At 41.5% G+C, this 21,297-nt stretch overlaps 1 protein-coding gene across 2 annotated transcripts in view; it reads left to right on the forward strand.

The window, feature by feature from the left end:
- Positions 1-9,495: 9,495 nt before the first annotated feature.
- Positions 9,496-21,297, forward strand: part of LOC124156474 (acidic repeat-containing protein-like) — a 35,075-nt gene continuing 23,273 nt past the window's right edge. Inside the window, exons 1-3 of one of the 2 annotated variants that reach the window (XM_046531047.1) lie at positions 9,496-9,583; positions 10,585-10,952; positions 12,678-13,259. In XM_046531047.1, the coding sequence (XP_046387003.1) occupies positions 10,595-10,952; positions 12,678-13,259 (940 nt within the window). In that variant the 5' untranslated portion in view covers positions 9,496-9,583; positions 10,585-10,594. The other variant, XM_046531055.1, reaches the window with a different exon arrangement.

Raw genomic sequence — 21,297 nt, forward strand, 5'->3', positions numbered from 1 at the left:
GCCCACTACCGGTAGGCCAACCTTAGAGTTGGGGGATACGCCCTGTGGCCCCCAAACCAAATACTAATGTTATATGAAACGATATTCTGAGAAAATTAGCAATCAACAGTCGAGAAAATGAAAATCAACAATCGGCTAATCTTTTCTATAATTGCAGAGAGACATCCATATTTGTCTGACAATCAAATAGTTCTGCTCAATAATACTCGTGGAAATCGTAGATGCTTTGACATGAGGGTTTATTAAAATTGACGACTCAACTTCTACACGAATAGTTTTTGGACTGAAAATTGGAATATATAGCTTATTGAAAATTTTGAAATAAATAGTTGCAATAATCGTTAAAAAAATTCACTGGAAAAATTTCACTTCATCACACACAGTTTATAGATTGTTACGTGAAATTCGAGCGTTAAACTTAATTCCAGAAAGGTAGCGGCTGGATGAAGACGTGATATCATGTATATTATTACAGAAAGGCCCTTTTCTGTCATTCCCTACATGCTCCATTAATAATACACGTTAGGTGATAAATGAGACATCATTTAAGCTCTGAATTACCGGCATTTGACGAAAAATAAAACCTCAAATTCCACTATTTATCCATTTATTTCACTTACTATTAGAAATTTCGATTTTTCTATGTCGATTGACCCTACTCATATTTTTTATTGAAAACGTCAAAAAAAGGTTTAAAACCCCGTTAAATCCATTAATAAACCAAAGGAATGTAACATGAGCTGGCAAACATTAAAAATAAAATCTAAGAAATATGAATAACGTTCTCTAAAAGAGAAATCGTATGTAAAGAACTTAAAAGATAACATGTAACACGAATAAATAAAAATATCGTGTTAAAATTCGTCACGAGGTATTATGAACAGGAATTGACAAAAAGAAATGAAAATAGTACTAAAAGCACATAGTGATTGTATTCGGGTGAATGATATAAAGTTGCTATCTATAAGAGTGAGAGTTGGGTAGAGATACTGGTACCAAACTATTCTACCTGTATTGTATTAATGTTTTGTATATTTTTGCTAGAAAAAAGGAAGAACTTTATGATACACCTTCTTCTCCATTTAAAAACCAATTACCGGGTTACCTAGTTCTAAATTGGTTAAAAATACTGAAATTCAATTTAAAAATTTATTTTTTGAACTTTATAAATTTATTTAAACTTAATGAAAATAAAAATTGTAAGAATTCGATTTCGTCAGCAGCTTATCTGCTAGTACAGCCAAAACTTTCAAATACATAATTGCCTTCATGAAAACATGCTGATAACAGTGTCGGATTTTAAGAAATGTGTTTTTTTCAGATACACAAATGCACTAGCGAATGACTAAATAGGTTTTGAAAAATTAAAAGGTATTTAAGGTGTGAGTAAAATTTTTGTACGGGCAAAATATATTTGTAGAACCCATTAATCATATTTTCATTAGATGTATCCCAGTCGAGATCTGAAGCTCGAAGGACTTAAGAAGCGTGGCAACAGATCGGTCCCCTTCAAATTGGAATCAAAGTGAGTTTCATACGATTTGTCATGGCATTATTCTTAAAATACAAAAGGGCTATGTTTCAATATTTCTTGGAACCTGAAAGCATCCAGTTAACATGCTTTCTATGACAGTCACGAGTAAGGAATATAAATAGGCTAATGAAATTCATTAAACTTAGCCTATGACTCACTGTTCGCAATGACTCGCCGTTACCGTATCAGCCACCTTAGAGTACGAACTCTGCAGTAGCAAAATATCACTGTGACAATTTTGCTAAGAAGCTGATTAGAATGGAATCGGACGTGATTTGACTAGGAGGATCTATCAATCATTAACTTACTCCACGGTTAAACGTTAGCAGTGGTTTGCAGTATTACATTCTATCCCACATTTAGTGGAGGTGTTTAAATAAAGAGAAATTTTCGTTAAAGATTTACGTAAAATAGTTCACTTTTCGCATTTGTGAAATGAATATACTTATACTTTCACTCAATATTAGGAAATTATCCCAATAAAAAGTTTTTAACCTTTCAAATCCAAAGTTTGTCATGTCGAATTTAATTCATTTACTCAGGTTTGTGATGTATTTTACGTCGTTTGTAGTGGTGATTAATATCAAAATCCAATCGCAATCGTCTCATTCAGTTCTGATATGTAAATAAAAATGGTTGCTTTAAATTCATTCCGGAAACCTTTGAGATCTTAGGTGTAGTCTTAAGTACCACAAAGAGAAAGAGATCACAGGTTTGGAATTCTTCCAGGCAACCGGTGCCACACATCTATTCCTTTCTCTCCAAATATTCTGTCTAATTTCAAGTCTTGGCGGAGGCGGTCGGCGGCAACTACAGCCATTTGGTGTCCCACAAAGATGATTCCACCCGGACGTGATATCCTAATCTGGGTCTCCCCGAAAATTTTCGATTTCCCACAACAGCGAAGTGTGGCTCTCCGGTGAGGGCCGTCTTCCCATCGAGGACCATCGGATATGGCCGCCATCCACAAGAGCCTCTCGTGCTGGTGAAACATTAATGAAACGGCGATGGGATTTTCTCTGACTCTTGCTGTTTCTTGACTCATAGAATTGGTGTTCTTTTCATGTGGTATATGCGGTACCTGGAGAGGGCGGGCCTCGAAAAGCCTAGAGTGAATATCAAATGATTAATAGTTTTGAGAGAGCTTACCAATTTTCTATTGAAAATTTGAAGGATGAGATGAAATGTAACCAAATTATTATTTTCCTAAAACGTCTTGGATCTTGGCCTATTGATTAGAATTAAGCAGACCGCTGTTTTACATACGTTTTAATCGGTTGATAGGATTTGGATAAAGAAAAATTTGGCATTTTGATGGCAATCGGCTGATATAACTACCTCGTGTGCTTAGAAAACTAATCTTAAGGATGCGATCAACTTTTCATTCCAGTAAAAAATATGCTGATAATTTCACTCCAATAATTTGTTGCCCAGAGGTAGTTTTTTAAAATGGTGACTTCTAATTCCGAAGAAACGGAAAAATTTTCTTTCTCTGTCCAAGAGTAACTTGGCTGCTCGCCTAGTACCCGTGTGTTCACGGGCTCAGTTCAGAGAAATGGCCGTAAGTGGGAAACAAAAACTAAATATTTATTTATGAACTTCGACTATATGAGTGAAGTCTTTAGAGAAATGTTAATAATTGCATTTCTTTTAAATTATCTTGAAAGTGACAATGGGAATCCTGAGGGAAGGTATTTTGGGAAATAATTAAAGTAGAAATTTTATCGAAACTCACGAACAACAAATATCAATGTTTTGTCTATGTCAATCAATCGAAATGATTTTTCGATGATTTTTCAAATTGCTGAAATAATAAAATCTACTTCAACGAACACATTTTGGATTCCTTCCAACCCTCATGTCGCGATTTCTTTCGAGCCCAGTCGAGTTATCTCGTCGGCACGATCGCAAATGCCTCCACAACTTCTTCTTCCCGAGGACTTGTTCGTCTCTCCTCCCCACCACAGGGCCTCCCGACGCGCGCTGTTTTTTTTTAACGAATACGGTAGACGAACGAGAGGATGGACAAGTGAAAGGTTGCCGACATACCTCGTTTGACTGGGTGCCTCAACTGCTTGTATGACCACGGATTTAAAACGTAAACATTACTTTTTTATTATATTCATGTCTGGTCGCCGGAATGTCTTTCCTCAGACATACGGGCGTAGTTTGAATGCAAATAAACTCACTATGACGCATCAATCGTTGTTAAACGATGAATATTTTTAGTGTGCATCTATGCAGTACCTCTAGACGATGGGTGCTGAGGGCACTGCCACTCCACTGCTTCGAAAAACTTCCGCGTTCGTTGCGAGAAAAATGAGTGTGACCCATTACGGCTTTTTCACTCTTGAGAAATTTCAAGGAAAACACTTGTCTTCCAAAATGACGAGCTTCTCTTTGCCCCACAGGGTTGAGAAATGTAGTTTTCGTGCAAATGTTTCTCTGATCAAGAGCTTCCCTAATTTACCTACCTCATCTTTGAATAACATATAAGTCAGAACCTTGCCAAGCTAATAGCGTGCGGAGAGCAGTGACGAACCTTAACTTGGAGCAATTTAATCAGTTATTCCATAAACTACCATTTAAGAAAAAAGTAGTTTTATAACATTGTCCCTGTATGATGAATTATTTTAACTAGGTTTCTCGTAGATGAATTCCATAAAGTGATTGGATATATTGTTTCTTCTCATAATGGTTGCGCCGCGTGAAGGTTCGTTACCCGCGCGTAGGCACGACAGGGTATTTCAGACGGAGTGCGAATCTCTTGATAAAGGTACTGACTTCCAAATTCTCCTTTCCTCAAGACAGAATTATTCGCATTTGGGATTTTTAAACTCTAGCTTAACTTAAAAATCTGTTAAGCTGGATTAAAAATTAATCTGTTAAATCTGGATTTCAATTTTATATCGTCCCACAAGAGCTCTAGCTACCCGAATATGACGCCTATGGGTGCAACATCGTTCAAATTCGTATGAATATCTTTCGTTTTGAATTCCAGCAACGACACCCTTAATTCAGCATGTCGGGGGGAAGCAGTGACTCATTGTTCTTCCCCATGGCCCAGCCACTCCCAGCGAAGTGAGAATGTCAGGACGCGGTATAACAATCGCTTCCACGCGTGCGGAAGACAACCGTAGTTCGGCGTGTGAGAATTTATTGATTGCAGCTTTTATTACCTAGTCATTATAATAAGGATAGCTAAGAAAAATCGAAAATGGTCGACCGGAAATTAAATTAATTGATTGTGGAAAATCGCGAAAAAGGTGTAAAGTCAGCACTCGCCATTTGCATTTAAGAAAATATGATTCACATGGCGTCCGCAAGAGATAGCGCTTCGGCAGAAAGAAAGGCACGGGTGCGAGCCCAATATCCTGCACTTTCAACCGCTCCTCCATCTGCATCCGCATTCGGGAGGGGAGACACCCATTCCCGGAAGATATTAGTCGCGAGCACAACAAATGAGCATCGCCTATCCTCGTTATTTCGCGGAAGGGTGCGCGATTGTGCGAGAAATTTGCTCGCGAACTCATTGGAAAGGTACTTCGTGGGAGCACGAAATTTTTTCAGAGAAGGTAGCCTTTTGAGAAAGAAAAGTTATCAGGGAGGCGAGCCTTCGTGTTTCATTTGATCGGAAGAGGACGCTTTAGCAGCAGAGGTTGCATACGTCGACGGCCGAAGCGAAGAAAAGGAACGGAAGCAATGATGAGGGAGCAGATAGCTGAAAAAAAGGAATGCATCAAAAATAAAGGAGTTAACGCATTAGGTTAGCGGGCGACGCTGAGCTGCCCACTTAAAGCGAGGAGCTCTCCTGAAGGTAATGCTGGCAATACGTTTGTCTCTAGTCGCGCTTTCTGGTTAGATGAATTATACACGTAGATGTGGATTCCATAATAAACAACGGAAAATATTTAAAAGATGTTTTTTAAAAACAGTATATCAGAAAATCTTAATCTGTAAATTTTGTAACGTTTATTTATGGGAGGGAGACGTGGACGTTGATAGGTGCAGAGAAGGCAAGAGTGGAAGAATTCTAAATGCTGTGCTACCGAAGAATGATAAAGATAAAATGGATCGACCGAGTTACTAATGAGGAAGTGCTGAGAGGAGGGGGATAAGAGAGAAGTCTTCTCAAAACCTTAAGGAGAAGGCAGGGCAGCTTAATTGGCCACATTATGAGGCATGATGGCCTAATGAAAACAATCGTAGAAGGACAGGTGGGAGGAAAGAAGGGCAAGGGACGGCCCCGAATGAGTTACATGGGACAGGTTGTAGAGGATTCAAAAGAGAAGAAACACGTCCCTATGAAAAGGCTAGAGGATAGGAGAGTGGAATGGAGATCTGCGTCAAACCAATCTTAGTATTTTTGACTTATGTTGATGACGATAGCTGAAAATTCACGATCTTGATTTTCGGGGCTCGTTTCGTCGTCTGTTCATCAATTATATTTTGCTTTCAATATATTGGAGAAAGCAGACGTTAGAGATTCTTTGTCGGCCGAAGGTCATTGTGCATGGTATAGCCAAACAGGCTGAAGCTCGGTTCGAATAATTGAATGTCTTCTGCCCAAATACTTTGATAAATTACAGTTGACGTACTCTTATATGAGTATTTTCTATGTTTCTCTTCATTTATTTTTTAAGTTGTGAATTAAAATGTTTATCATTGCAATATTATGCACAACATAAGAAGAGAGGAAAAAAGTAGCAAATTATAAAATATTGGGGGTAGCAAATTATAAAATTTGCTACCCCCAATAAAAAATATTAAAAATTATTGAAAAAAGATATTCAATTATTTTTATTTTTTCAATTACTTTTATTACTTTCCTCTTATTAAAAAGGGAAGATTCAATTTTCATTAGAAATTGTTCTGATTCGTGTTCAAATTGTTAATTTTTAAGTTCCTCTTGGCGCAAACAACGCGCTACTCATTCAATTAATGTGCTTGGATATATAAAACGACTTATGAGAGTGCCTTACTATAACAAGGATCCTATGCGACACCCTGAAGTTCTGAGGTAATCGCTGTCACGAGAATATCTGAGAGGGATACAGGTTCTTTGCCGCTACCCCTCCTGAAAATAAATAAAAAATTAAATAGCGTAACCTCGACTAGTTTAACCTCATGCAAGAGGGCATCCTAAGTCAGTGGAAAGTATGTAATTCGGATACATAATGAATGTAAGAGGTAGAAGGGTCTACGTTAAAATATAATTTTGATTTTTGTCGGGGAAAAACGCCGACTAGTCGACGGTGAAACTGTTCAGGGTCAGCCAAAAAACACGCAAAGAAGATATAAATTTATTTTACAGATTAGTACGTAGCTGTAGACTATAAAATAATAAAAATCTTTACTCAGTTGATGAAATGAAAATTTTCATATTCTTTGGGAAAAAAAATTTATAGCTACAGTCGCAGTTATATGAACAATTATACAACTGCACATAATAACCGTTTCCACGGCTGTATATAAAAATAGTTAACATTTTTTTAATGTCTAACAACATGTATTCGTTGAAACACATGAAATTCATAGTTGAAATAGCTTGACTTTACATCTAAAATATGGAGATTCCACTTTCAATTTCACTCTCTGCATTACCTTCCACAGTCTCACTTCATAAAAGTTGTACCCACCTGTATTTCATTACTAGAAGCCATAAATAATTGGTTATAACATAACCATTAAATTCTAATATTAAGGAATTGATAATATTTTGGAGACTGTGATACAGGCCATTCCGAGCAAAACAAGGAAACCGTCGTAAACCTTGTGTCCTTTTTTGTTTTATTAAATTATATGAGCGAATTTCGCTCCAGTTTGGCTCAGCCGAGGAGCACTTGGTCAATAATTCGGACCAATTACCCCGTTCACCATTAATGACACGGAGAGGTGGCGCTCCGCTATTCCCTCGCTATCTAGCTCCTGTTCTGGGAAGTAGAGCACGTCGAAATAGCTCTGAAAATTCAATTTATTGGTGGTATTGCAGCGGAATCAAGTTCTATAATTAAAATCTATTGAGATCAAGAAATAAGGTCCGAAAAATAGCAGCAATGATTGACTGTTATTTTTTTTAGTTTCTCTAGTAAACGTGTATGGATTTTCTACCTAATTATTCTTAAAATTCTTAACCTAGTCAAAAGCGATCGGCGTTCTCCACTGCGTTGTATAAAAATTTTGGGAGGGTTATGGGGCGAGCTCTCTTTTGTCCATGACATACCATGAAAATGGGTCCCAATGGAATTTGATCGGTTACAGCCAACGCTGCAGGGTATGTTACGTTCGGAAGAAATATTGACCAAAAAGTTTGCAATTCAAATGATGACTGTTTTGTGAATTAAGGAAAAACTGTATTTTTCCCGTAAAATCATCTTCATTAAGCCCGCATGATACCCGACCCTGTGTAAAAGGAAAATGGCCGTTCAGAAAATGCTATCATGAGCACATTCAAATGAGGCGCTCTGAAGTTTATTGCAGGTTCTGAAGACCATGGTATAAGGTCCCGAATGTGTTTGTCATCAGTGGCTGCTCGGGATGGAGGGTCGAGTGTCGGTTGCTTTGAAACCTTCCTTCCAGTTGGCGATCGCGCTAAGAGGATTCTTCTTTATGCCTGCGAGCCACATTTTCTACTTCGCATGACAGCTTGCGATGAAAATACTATGATTTTCCCGAGACATTTTTCGAGACTTATAATTTTTGAATTGAATATGAGCAAACCATTTCTCTCCATAATTTTTAACGAGTTAAGGTTCAAAATACTTAATTGGTAATGGTCGCATGAAATTGAAACATTGGTTGCCGTTTGCTGTTGTAAACAGAAGATGGGTTTCCAAGGAAAAAAACTGGTCCTGGCATAAAGTCAGAAGGATTTCCTGGCATTGAGGAGTTCGAGGCGACGCTATTTAGAGCTTAGTCTGGAGAGCTGAATGAGTGTGAAGCAAGTGAATGTATGCTATTATGGCAATTTATATCTATTGAATAAAAATGTAATGTTACGAAATGAGAGCAAAGTGTAATAAATTCTCTTTAAGCCATATTATCAGAATTTAGGAAAAAGTTAAATGTGTTTGGGAATTTCACGTGTGAGAAGCAACCGTTCCTTAATACTTACCGTGTGTTATTAGCGGCCTGGGTCTATAACGTACCCAATGCTGTTATGGCGAAGAATACGAGGGCTTATGCACGAGCAGATATTTCGGCAGCGGCGGATGGGTGCGAGCGTTTAAGGGGGACGGACGCAGAAGGCGGGCGGGGCAGGCATTGAAGTCTCCGGTCGCGTGCGTTGAAATCATCCGGGAGAACGGCTCGAGGTATTGGAAATGTCGCGGGTCAATGTCACTCCCAATTAAAAAGTAGCATCTTGTCTCTATGGATGCCTGTATGGTATGCTGTTGGTCACGTATGTGTAGTCCGAGAATTAAAGCAAAAACTGTTGGTGATGAAATATTATGCCGATTAGATATACAGAATTAAAATATTCGAGTCCAAAAATCACTTTTGAAAAGCTTTTGTTACAATTTTCTCATTGGAAGATTCAATAGATTGAAATGTGCCGAAATTGATATTAATTCATTGTTCGTCGATGAACTCTTTTTGCGGTAGTGCATTGAGTGTAATGGCATAGATTTGCAATCATATATTCATGTTCGGCGACTTTTGCAAGAATGGATTGGAATATCTCCTATCTGATGATCGCGTACCGTGGTTTCCGGATGAGCTCGATATTCTGGGCCCCGAGCACGATTTCGACTAATTTCTTCGTCCGCGGGGCCGTTGCTCCTCCCCCACTTGCGTCTTCGCTTTCCACGACGCCTCCCGTCTGTTATATCGCCGCTCTACACTCCCTCCCTCCCCTCCTCCTTGGCAGTGACCTTCCTTCGGTGCGCGCGCGCAGCTCTGCCCACGTCACCGCCCGCATATAAGCCCTGCGGGGTCCTTGCTTGGGTTCTGTCGCTCGACCTAAGGTGCCCTCGACACTCCGCGCCGCGCCGTCCCTCTGGATTGATTGTGTCTTCGCGCCGACGGACGCCGCTTCCTCAACTCAGTGTGAGCGCCAAACCCGACCGACCCCCCAGTGACCCCCACCTGACGACGGCTGTTTGTGACCCCGGGCGTCGCGTGCAACTTCAAGCCGAATACAGTTCTGAGTCGATTGCGGTGTGTTCATGTTTGTTGGATTTATGCTTTCATAATGGAGAGTTTCGCTCAGTGCATGCGAGTCGGTTTTTCCGTCGCGCTCAACCGAAGAAAACAACTCGGGCCACACACATCCGTCAAAAGCCCCAATCAGTGCTCGGATGTTTGTTTGCACCACATTCTCTCTCCGCTCTAGTTCAAATCATTTCAGAGAAACGCTGAACGCGTGTTCATTACATGGGGTGCCCTCCAATAATGTCACACAATTTCGTAGCCTCTCTAGGATATCAGCCGCCCTCGGTGGCGACAGGATAAAGTCCTCGCCTGCCAAACAAGAGGTCGCGGGTTCGAGTCCCGCCTGGGCAGGTTGCCTCTATCCTGGGCATGGATGTTCGTGTACGTTTGATTATTAACTTATTGAAAAAAAAACCGATTCAAAAGGCCAGTATAGTGATGTTTTCAGTGGTATAGTAGTTTAAAATAATGTTGGAGCTCCGTCGTCCCCTCTCACATGGGGCCCCTTCCGCTTTCCGTGAGGCCCTTCTGGCCCTCCTGAGGTCCATTTCGTCTCCAAGAGACCACCCCTTCATCCGGGGAGTTCACTGACCGCCCCTCCCTCAAGAGCCGGTTGACCCCCATCGCCGGGAAATTAATATCCGGCGAAGAAGGGATTTGGGGGGAGGGGTGAGCCGTTAGCCCCGTTTCCCCATTCAGCGATGACAGCCCCCCACCCTCCCCGCTCTCTCCCCGCACCCTTCTTGATCCTCTTTTCTGAATGGCCCGCGAGGAGGACTTCAGTTGCCCTCGTGCGCACTTGCACCCCAATTCCGCCCGTGGTCTGCCGTCGTGCGCTACACCCTCGCGAGAGGCACCCATCCATCTCTGACCGCCGCTCCTTTTTTCTCCCGCAGCCGCCGCACCATGGGCTTCAAACTTCTCCTCCTGCTCGCCTGCTTGCTGGCCGCGAGCGTTGCGTCGCCGCTCACGAGCCGCCGCGCCGCCGGAGACGCCAAGGCGTCGTCGCGGCAGGAGGCCGTTGACGTGCCCGTCGCATCCGAGGTGGCAGCCGCCGCGGCGCCCGTCGCACCCGTAGCCGCTCCCGCCGCGCCCGCTCCCGCCTCACCCGTCTCCGCCGAGGAGGACGATGACGACGACGACGACGATTACGGCGTGGACGTGGACCCCGATGATGACGACGACGATGACGAAGAGGATGAAGAGGAGGACGAGGAGGAGGACGAAGATTACTTCGAAAGGTTCTTTGAGGACATCTTGGGAGGTGGGTTGGACGCGTAGTAGTGTGCCCCACAAAGACTCGAGAGAGACTCGATGGTGCAGGGAGCCTTCTCTTCCCCGAACATGACACCACGCACTCTATTTATTTGTACATTGCGTTTGAGTGAAATGCCGCGAGCATTTTATAAGATAACGAGCCAACGATGTCCGATTACCTCTTCTCTGTACAAAAGTTCGTAATTTATTTTTTTCTTCTGGTAGTGGTTTTCATTGAAGTGTGTTTTTTGTTACGTCATTTTTATTTTTCGGCTTAATGCCGTGTTTTTCCCGTGGTCCTGTGTTGTTTCCACTCTTGTTTGAAGATTTTTTTCTAAAGAATGATCATTTTTATTCACTCCTTCCATTCACACTGGCATAATCACTGACCAAATTAAACTTACTGTTCATCCTTGTTGTAAATACTGACATGTTTCGACAAAACCTGATGCCTCTCGGCCGTCAGGCCCCTACAACTTGGTCTCAAGTCAAAGGACACAGTAGCCAAAGATGAATACTGCAAATCAGCTGCAGTGTATGAATTCAGGTGTAATGAGCAAAAAGAAAGTTTACTCACGTATGTGAATTGTACTGAAAGTAATATTTAGTTGGCATATCTTGTATTTATTGAACTGAAGCATATTGCTGGTTCTGTTTGCAATCAACGTGTTTGTACATATGGTTCAAATGAAATGTTTTGAATATTGTTGTACAGCTATTTGTTATTTAATAAATTATTACTTCTACAGAAGGCTTTCACCTTTCTTTCTAATACACTTATCCTTCTCAAATGCTCGTTACATGGGTGGTAATCAACAATGGCAAAGGAATAAGCTGCCGCTTTAGATGTACTCTAAATCTTCTTCAGTCCTTCTCAATGCTTTAAGAAAGAGATGCTTTAACAACACCTGATTGGCAGCGTTCTTTCAATGCTTCATAACAACATCGGCTTCATTACTTCAATCAAAACTAGACTAATCCGCATGCCCAGTAAACATTTTCGACATGACTAATGGTGGAATCCTAAGCCTCAAAAAAGCACAGCTCCTAGTATTCGCTGCGTCAAGGCAATTTTTTGCTTTTGTAACGGACTTGGATTTTAATTAAAATAGTTATCGAGAGAAAAATGTGAGAATTCCAATGAAATTTTCAAATTATCCGCGAGTCATGAAAAAATTGCATTATTTAACCAGAAAAGTGGAAAGTTGATGAGTGACTTTGAACATTTCATTCACTTAAAAGGTAGAAATAATATCTTAGTCATAAAATTCATGAGTGCTATCACAGAACACACAGATTTTTCATCACTTATGGTCGACAGAGAAATGCAGGACATTATCTTCAGATGGCTCCCTCACCTAACCCTCTGCCAAATATTCCTTTTCACAATCTGCTCTCGAGGCACGTTCATCTCTCAATGAAAATATCCTCTAAGAATAGTAATATTTCTTGAAATGACCTTGACTTGTCGGAAAAAAGGGAAAGTGTTCCAAAATAAGTAATTAAATCTTGGCAAAAAAGCATTAAAAAAATAACAGTTGAAATAACTAGCCTTGCGAATGCCAATTGAGTGGCGTTTGTCCAAATCAGCAAAAGGGGTGATAAAGCGAACCAGTTCAAAATGGCTGTTGGCTGGCTCGAGAGCGGGTGGAGGGGGAAAGTTTTTGGGAGGGAGGGGGTGTTGTACTGCAGGGGGGTCTCTAACCGCACCTTCGTTTGTTTGTTTCGCCAGTGGATGAGGACGACGATGAGGACGACACGGTTGTGCAGGCCGTGGAGGCTCCAGCGGCCGTCGCCGGGGGAGGAGGAGCAGCGGCGCCGGCGGCAGTGCCCGTGGCCGCCCGCCCCGCCTCCACCACCCCCGCTGCCCCTGCCGACGCCCCCGCCGCCCCCAGCCAGGTGGTGACCACGCTGCAGGCATCCGTGATTCCCGCCAGCGAGGAGGAGTCTTACGAGGAGGAAGAAGAGGACGAGGAGGAAGTGACGTCATCCGGCGCCTTCGACGACGACGACGGACGGGTGCCGGACTCTCAGGAGGCAGCAGACGCACCCGAAGCCGTCGCCGCTGCCGCACCCGCCGCGCCAGCTGCACCCGCCGCATCCGCCGCACCCGCGCCGGCTGCCGAGAGCGAAGAAGACGATGACGACGACGACGAAGAAGATTTGGGAGTGGGCGACCTCGCCGAGGAGGACGACGATGATGAAGAGGACGATGAAGATGACGACGACGACGACGATGAAGATGATGAAGAAGAAGACGACGACGACGAGGATGAAGATGATGACGATGATGATGAGCTGTCGGCGAGAGCACGTGAGTGGCGGAGGCGGCCCTAAGGCACCTGCTTCTTTTAAGGGCCGCTTCTTTCATTTATGAGTGTGTGTGAGTGACTGGGTGCGAGGCGAGTCCCTTCCTGTGTGCTTTCTATTTATTACTAATTTATTTTGTTTAATTTATTGCTGCTTCTTCCGAGTTCCTCATCCGTTCCACTACCCCTCTTTGCTGTAATCTGCACTGTTCGCAGAGGTGATATCAATTGACTCACTGACTGACTACTGACTGGCTGACTGTACGTGGCTCTCCTGGGCTACTTGACTGGACTCAAAGACAATAAATGCTGACGGATGACTCAATCAATTCTCTGTATTGTTCTTGACTGGGAGTGGCGGCGACTTGTTTGAATGTTCGCGGTGACTGCCGGACATTCACGCCAGTCTCTGTCGTACCTTGACTGCTTCACCTCCTGTACCACGTCTTGTGTGATGGAATTCCTTCTTTCAATCCTCCATTTCCTGGACTGTCTCTCCCTCTCCTTCCTTATGAGCACATGCGAAGCCGGGAATAGCGATGAGGGGTTCCACGTTTCATTGGTGCACACTGGTTGTTGTTTGATATCCTAATTTTTATTCACGATTTACACCGAATATTCTTCTATTTTTTCCTAAAAAAATGTGTGATTTTCTACCCGTTTTTAATTAGGAACGCTTAAGTTTGAACCCTATTTGATCACTTGCTCAAGATACTCAAGAGTTTTTGAAAATTATTGACTCCCTTCAGAAAAGTATAATCGGTTGAATTAGATCGGAACAATGATACATCCTAGTCGACACTCCCATGCATAGCAGTATCCCTTATAGCTTTCGGAAGAATGTTGTCGATGTTCAGCCGCAAAGGCTCATTGAATGAAAGACGGCTTGTCTTCTTTCATCTTTTTCTCTTTCCTTCCTTTCCTTCCTTTTCCCTATACTTTATCTGTGGCTACTTTAAAAATAAATCCTCATTTCTGAGGTAGGCTGCCTAGATGATCACTTAGATCAACTGAGCGGTCTCAACGTGTTCGTTCTATGATTGCGTAAAGTAATTGCATTTGCTCGTCTGGTTTCTACGACTCTCACCGTGTGCGTTCGTTTACTAATTTTCTTGGTTTAAAATCACGTCTTTGGTAAAAACCCGGCATCATCCATTAATGTGCCAACGATTTTGGAGGATTTTCCAATTAAAGAGAAAAACCCAGCGTTCAAATCGTTGGATTGTATTTTCGACCGTCGCGTCGGAGTGCTTGCTTTCATGTACCATTCGGTAATGAGCATCGCGTCTTTTTCGCTGTACATTTACATTACACCGACGATCAGGGGCGCAGCTAGGAATTAAGGTTAGGGGGGGTTTGAGGCGCAACTAATACTGGGGTGCCTGTGGGTGGTATACCTGCAGGGGTAAGCGGTAAGGGCGGGGCCCTTCACCAGGAAAAAAATTAAGATAAATGGTTCAAAATGTTGAGTTTTACGGCCTTCTGAGGGATATTTTGTTAATCTGCACACTAATCCATAAACAATATTACTCCAATTAAGTAAAATAGATTTAACTTTAAAATTTCTCTGAACTCTGGGGGGGGGTTTATCCCCCAAACCTCGCTGCGCCACTGCTGACGAGTACATCTGCCACTCATTATTCACTCTTAAAATTAATGGCTCCTCCTTCCGAGAACGCTACGACCAAATGTGTCTCTATATCTCCGCCACTTGCCCGACGACAATTTTATCCAGACTCTTACGTGACCACTCCTAGGACTGTTTGGTTTGTTTTTTTCCCAGAGTCCTCCACATTTCTTCATGATAACTACAAATTAGAGTTGTCGCCGCCCACATTTGTGTGGCTCATTGCTAATGACGGACTATATTTGGGCATAGACGTCGCGATGTGAGGAGTTTATTTTCAATTTGTCTAATCGAAAATTAAGAGAAGTGACTCTTCGTCAGCAGCAAACATTTCCAATAACTCCATAAATGTGATTCAGGGTTTTTATTTTGTTTCCGTAGTTCCTATAGATGTCACTATCCAAATACTATTTGTAGTTTGGTTCTTAAAGGCCCCGGAATACATCTCAAACTCTTCTTAAATACCCGATGATACCTTAAAAATATCTTTAAAAACATGATATCCTCCCGTTTCCTCATCATACCCTAGGGTTCGTTTCGCCTATCAATGGTGGACACCACCTTTACCATAATGGAAAAGTATGTGACGACGACTCGACATGGTAAGAGACCCATTTTGAAAGTGCAATTGAGAGGACTCATATCTTTTTCTAACAAGAAATGAAATTGATACAATGATTACTTTGCTTATTCCTCGTATAAACTAAGGAATCTTGGTTTTAATGTTTTCATTTGTAACTTGCCTTGACATAAGAGTCACTGAGATGGATTCCGTTCGATTTGATGCTCATACGATTCTTAACACACCCACTCCAGATCAATATGTGGCTTTTATCATCCGCAGAACCAGTATTGTATATATCCTTGCGTAACAAATGAATTCTCCCGCATGGTCTAAAAGTATACCATCAGGAAGGTTCGAAAATGTTTTGCACGAAGATTAGAGGGAAAAATTATAATGCTCATCATATGCACAGTTTTATTTTATTAACGGTTAAATAATCCACTTGGAAACTTCCATGCTATTAAAACACGTTGGTGAATTTCTGGGAGAAACTTTTGGCATGAAGAACAAAAATTTCACAGGCCCAAAAAATTCTTCATAGACATCTATGAAGTGGTCAAACCACTTTTCCGAGCGCTTTCAAGGGTAATCCGCGTTACAACATTAGAGTGTGTATCAACGGCCATAAACTATTTTTCGACAGTAATGATTTGTCAGTTCGAAGATTCTATATAAATTACCTGGGAATATCGAATCAGTTGGGTGAAACCCAGTTTATATTTTTTTGAAATGTTAGCGGTGAATCATCCGTAAGGAGTATTTAGCGTGAGTTTCAACGGCCCGCATACCAAAGTTCATTGAATAAATTAGCATGCAACCTGGTAAATTAGCGCCAGGTTTGATAGATCATGAATTAACGGGTAAATTGCCGTAAAACTTTGCAACGCCCAGTGTGGTATTCAATTATTTTAATGCGCTTTGCAGCAATCGTTTTTTTTTAGTTCTAATCGAGGAAGAAGAAGCCTCGAAATGAAAAAAACGTGGTCATTATATGGAATTGGGAAGCGAACTGCGGAAAAGAAATCAATGCGGCGAAAAAACAGCTCCACTCAACTATTCAATACCTTGTGTGCGGAACTTGGTTATTTTAGTTTGGAAGAATAATGATAGATTGCATGAATTCCCAGCTATTATTTTCAATGAAAGCACATAAACTGTGAAGATAATTTTTTCGCAGACACTAGTTTTATTTATTGCTATAATTTCTACAAACCGGGCTCTAAGCTTTTTAGGAGTGATCCTACCTTTACTTGTACTTAATAAGTCCGCAGACTACCAACAAAAATCCCTAGGCCCAACCACGGTACCAAGAGAGGGTAAAAAGTGGAAAACGGCAAAAACGTCTATGTGAGATGTCTAAAGAACATTACACACATTCCTACGATGGACCATCGGCAAGTGGTAAAGGTCACTGTTCTTTGGAGATTCCACAGCCGTCGTTCGTTTCAGGAGTCTCCTTGCTTTGGTTCTCCCGACCTTGACCTCCGATGATCCGTGTGCCGTTATATTGGAAGACAGCGAGGATCATCGAAATCCAAGAAGACGGCCATGAGACACATTTAGTATATGATTTCGTTTCAGTTGCAAAACTATTCAGCTTGCTGATGGAATTCGGTGGATTAGAATGTGACACAAGTGAATCAATACGTGGCGGATCAAGGAATCAATCACTGATGCCGCCCTCCCATCCACATCATTTCTGGGAAAATTAAAATGGTGGTAATTTTTAGGATGCTTCTCAAATTAAAGCTTTTATTTCACCAGATTAACGAGCAATGTTTAAAAATAATTTATATACAACTGATAGCCACTTTGTACACATATCAGACTTCAGAGGCACTATCTCTGAGAGGTATTGCAAACCACCCAAGGCGCCCAGGAAAGAAATGAAGCGCATGAACTCCCCCAAAAAACGACCGTAATCCGTCCCCAGAATCATTTACCCTGGCATTACCCAGAGAAATACAGTTGCCATAGTGAGATGTCAGGGAGAAAATATCGCTGCGGAGGGATACATTTTGCATCACGAGAATGATAGGTACACCCACTTTTCGTAAAAAAGCAGTTGCGAAGAGTTTCGATCGTGATATCGCGATACGTGAACCGTAGACGCTCCAGTAACTGTTGCGGGAGTTTTCCAAATTCCCTGGGATTACTATCCTATTACCATCCCCGAAATTCAAATGCGACTCTTTAAAAACTAATATCTTTTAATACACGAAAAAGGTCTGGTATATGCATTATAATTTAACAATAATGATTTTTAGTGAGAAGGCCAACTTGAAATGGACCTCGGCCCATTCTTCAGCAGCTGTTAGAGAAAATTTTCTTCCCTTTCAAGTTCCCTAAATTATGTATCAGAGCGGGCAGTAAAGTAAGACATATGTCTCGTGGTATTCCTGTCATAAGTGTGTTAAAATGGTTACAAATGGAAAAAGGGAGTATTAAACCAAGAGAAAAGTAATAAATAACGTACTTTATCAATGAAAAAGAAGCCAGACATAATGATATTGCCTATGATCAAGTTTAGTATGGATTCCAGTAATACAAATATCAAGGTACACTTCGACAATTTGAAATATTTCTAATTATTTCAAGAAGGCTAATTATAAAACCTCGTGCAATGTAACACGTAATTTACCCCTAACACTTATATTTTGACCAAATAAGTCGATCTTCCATGTATTTATTCTTTCTCGGAAATTCTGAGGGCCTGATATCGAAAAATGTGGGACTGCACGAACCAAATTTGAAAAAGGTATATTTTCAGTACATTCGCACACATTTGGCGGTTACACGGTGCATTTTTGCGTTCATATATTCAAAAATTATCTCGAGCGAGTTTATGTGCCGTGTTACCAGACCTTAATGCAACGTTTATCTGTATGCCGCTAGAACTATTGAATGCCACCTCTAACTTGCCCACCTAGGCTAAGTGCGCGCTCCTATTTCGTCGGTGAGGAATATTTTCTCACGGGAAATTTTGCGCTGTTGCAACATTCACTCCTGCATGCACCATCCCACACCCATGCCTGATGAAAAATGTATTACTTTTCAAAATATCCCGGCTGCAATTCATAAGATTTGACAAACGCGGACGACTTTTAATGGACAGTCGAGAGACAACATGTTCGAAATGACGCTTCATGACGGTCAGTTATTAAGAGGGGTTTACGCATGGCGGCGCGCACGGATATTTGATTCCAGAGTAATTTCGACCCTCCTTGACCTGGGACACAAGAGGATCTTTCTCCAGATCAAGGACAAGATCAACGTGGTTTGGCACCTGCGTCCTAGATTGACGAAACCCCGAAAACAAGTGACCAACAAACTTCCTTTACGCGAAAGGGTGACTGCAGATTGGCTCACTACTGAGATACATTGTTTTGGCCTGTCAAGTGATTACGAATGACACTTTTGTTATTTTAGATATAACGTCAACGAAGAGGTTGAAGACTTTCAATTGAAAACATATTTTTTGTCTTTGCTTAACACTAGAAGCACTGGAGCGACCATTTTGACCGTTTTTGTATTTCAAATGATTCTCCTCTTCCTTCACGATGGTTAAAAATTGTTTATATTTCGTGACTTAAAAAAAAAAAAATTTGTCCTCCGACCACACGCCAAAATTTTTATTATCGGCTGCCTGAGTTATTAAAATATTTGCTGATATACCTAACAGCGCCAGTGTGGTCATTTTGACCGGTATTATTAATGATCTGCTTTTTATCTGTGTCCTTTAAGATCAGATTTTTTTAGCATTATGAGTAGCGGAGTACGTAAGCAGATTGAATTTACAACTGATTTTCTGGATGTTTCTACACAATTTCTTTTTTTATACTAAGCAGTTACAACACAGGATTATTTCAGGCCTTTGAGTTTACCTACAAAAGTTTTTGTTCTAGTTAAAAAAAACTAAATTGTTTAAAAATAATTTTATTCCAAAATATTGAAAATTTGAGTTAAAAATAAAATATTCGCACGTAAAAAAACAGTAATCGATAGAAATTGTTTACACAAACCCACCACAATCAGAGGAAACAACTACCGTTCAAAATGATCGCTGCCGGCGCAGTTAGGTATGAGAAAAATACGGCGCTTCTAACGTTAAGCATGTGCCCATTTTCCGCCCAAATATCGTCGCGCTGTTACGTTGTATGCCCGCACCCAGCACTCTCCCTCCCGCCCCCTGGCGGCGGCGCGGCGGCGGGACGAGGCCGTTGGCTCCTCTGAATGATGTCAGACGACGCGGCGCGAGGATGAGCGCTCGAGAAATCGTTTGAGGAAATAAATAAAGGAGGCGCTGAACTTGAGAGCGTTGGGCTTCGAAAGTGGGGGTAGGGGGGGGGAGGGGGGGGGGCTGTCTTTGCTCCAGAACCAGATGAGAGCTTTGATGATTTGGAGCGAGCGACCTCTCGCTCGTTTTCGGCCCCGATCACAAGCAGGTTTCGTGGATCAAGGCCAAGGACCAAAGAATCAAGGCCAGCCACTCCTCCTCCTCCGCCCCACTTCGACTGACCGACTAACGCAGAAGCGAACGGGGACGCTTCCTACTCCACACCCCATCCGATCACCCTCCCATCATCCAACCCGAAGAAGATGCGTGCTCGCGGGAGAGGCGATTTTCGCGCTCTGGTCTTTTTGTATGGCAGTTTCTACCATTTAGGGAATCCAAAAATGTACTTACTCCTAAATGTAATGGATTTTATTAGCGCTGGATTTTAGCAGCGCTCCAGAATGTTGAAATACACCGCCTTCTTGTGGTAGGAAATATTTTTTAGTGTCTCACGTTTTGCTCACACACTAAAATACCCTTGGGTCTCACGTAACCCGTACATGAAAATACCACAGGCTTCAAAATACTAATTACTCTAGGTAATAATGGTAGAAGAACACACAGTCTATTGCAATTATCCACACTTAAATCAAACTTATGTCGACCTACGTTTCAATGCTTAGAGAACTACAGTTATCCGCCGAAACCTAGGGTGGTATAAGTCTGATCAAAATGCGGAAAATTATAAAAGTTTTTATGTTCTTATATCATCATGATTGAAAAATTCCATCATATTAAACTCCATTTTTCTGTTTACAGACTCTCGGTAACCCTGGAACACAGGAAGTAGTCACGTGATCCTATGTTGGTTCAATGCGCCGAGACAAAAAATCGCTCTGCCCTAGCTAAGCTCTCTAATTTCACGTATGGTGCAAGTGCTGAAGAAACAGAGGTACCCCATGAGATGGGATGGGGTGAAGTGATATTTTTGCTTATGCGCAGTAAGCAAACGCAGGGTCACGTGATTAACACTGTTTTACGGGGTTATTTTCTTGTTTGCATCCAAAAATTTCTTTGCTTACCATATTTTTTGCACGTATATAAGGGTTGCTATAGGTTCTATAACTGCTTTAATTAGAAAAAAAATGTGATTTGAAATAGCCAGCTTTATTTTAATACGTGAGCAAAACGTGAGACACTACAAAATAGTTACCACATTTCCTGCCACAAGAAGGCGGTGCTGTTCAGCGCTCTGGAGCGCTAATTATCGCACGTATAGACACTCAACAGGGGACATTATAACGTTGCATACATAAGGTTTGTAACTGCATTATATGACTGAAGTTTTCATGAAATGTGAATGAGCTATAATTTTTATCCTTAAGAATCAGAATAGGCGTAAATTTCACTGTACCAAGTTCCTTTAACATGTTTCATTTTGCTACATTTCATAAGGCGTATCTTCCTTAGTGTTTGGTGTTTATAATCGCAGTTTGTTGGTGTGTCAATTTGCAATCAAGTGCAATCAAACTTTAGCTTCCAGTTAGTGTGCAATCTATGTACCGCAATTTTCCT

Source organism: Ischnura elegans, chromosome 1, assembly GCF_921293095.1.
Source record: "Ischnura elegans chromosome 1, ioIscEleg1.1, whole genome shotgun sequence".
NCBI classification, from domain to species: domain Eukaryota; kingdom Metazoa; phylum Arthropoda; class Insecta; order Odonata; family Coenagrionidae; genus Ischnura; species Ischnura elegans.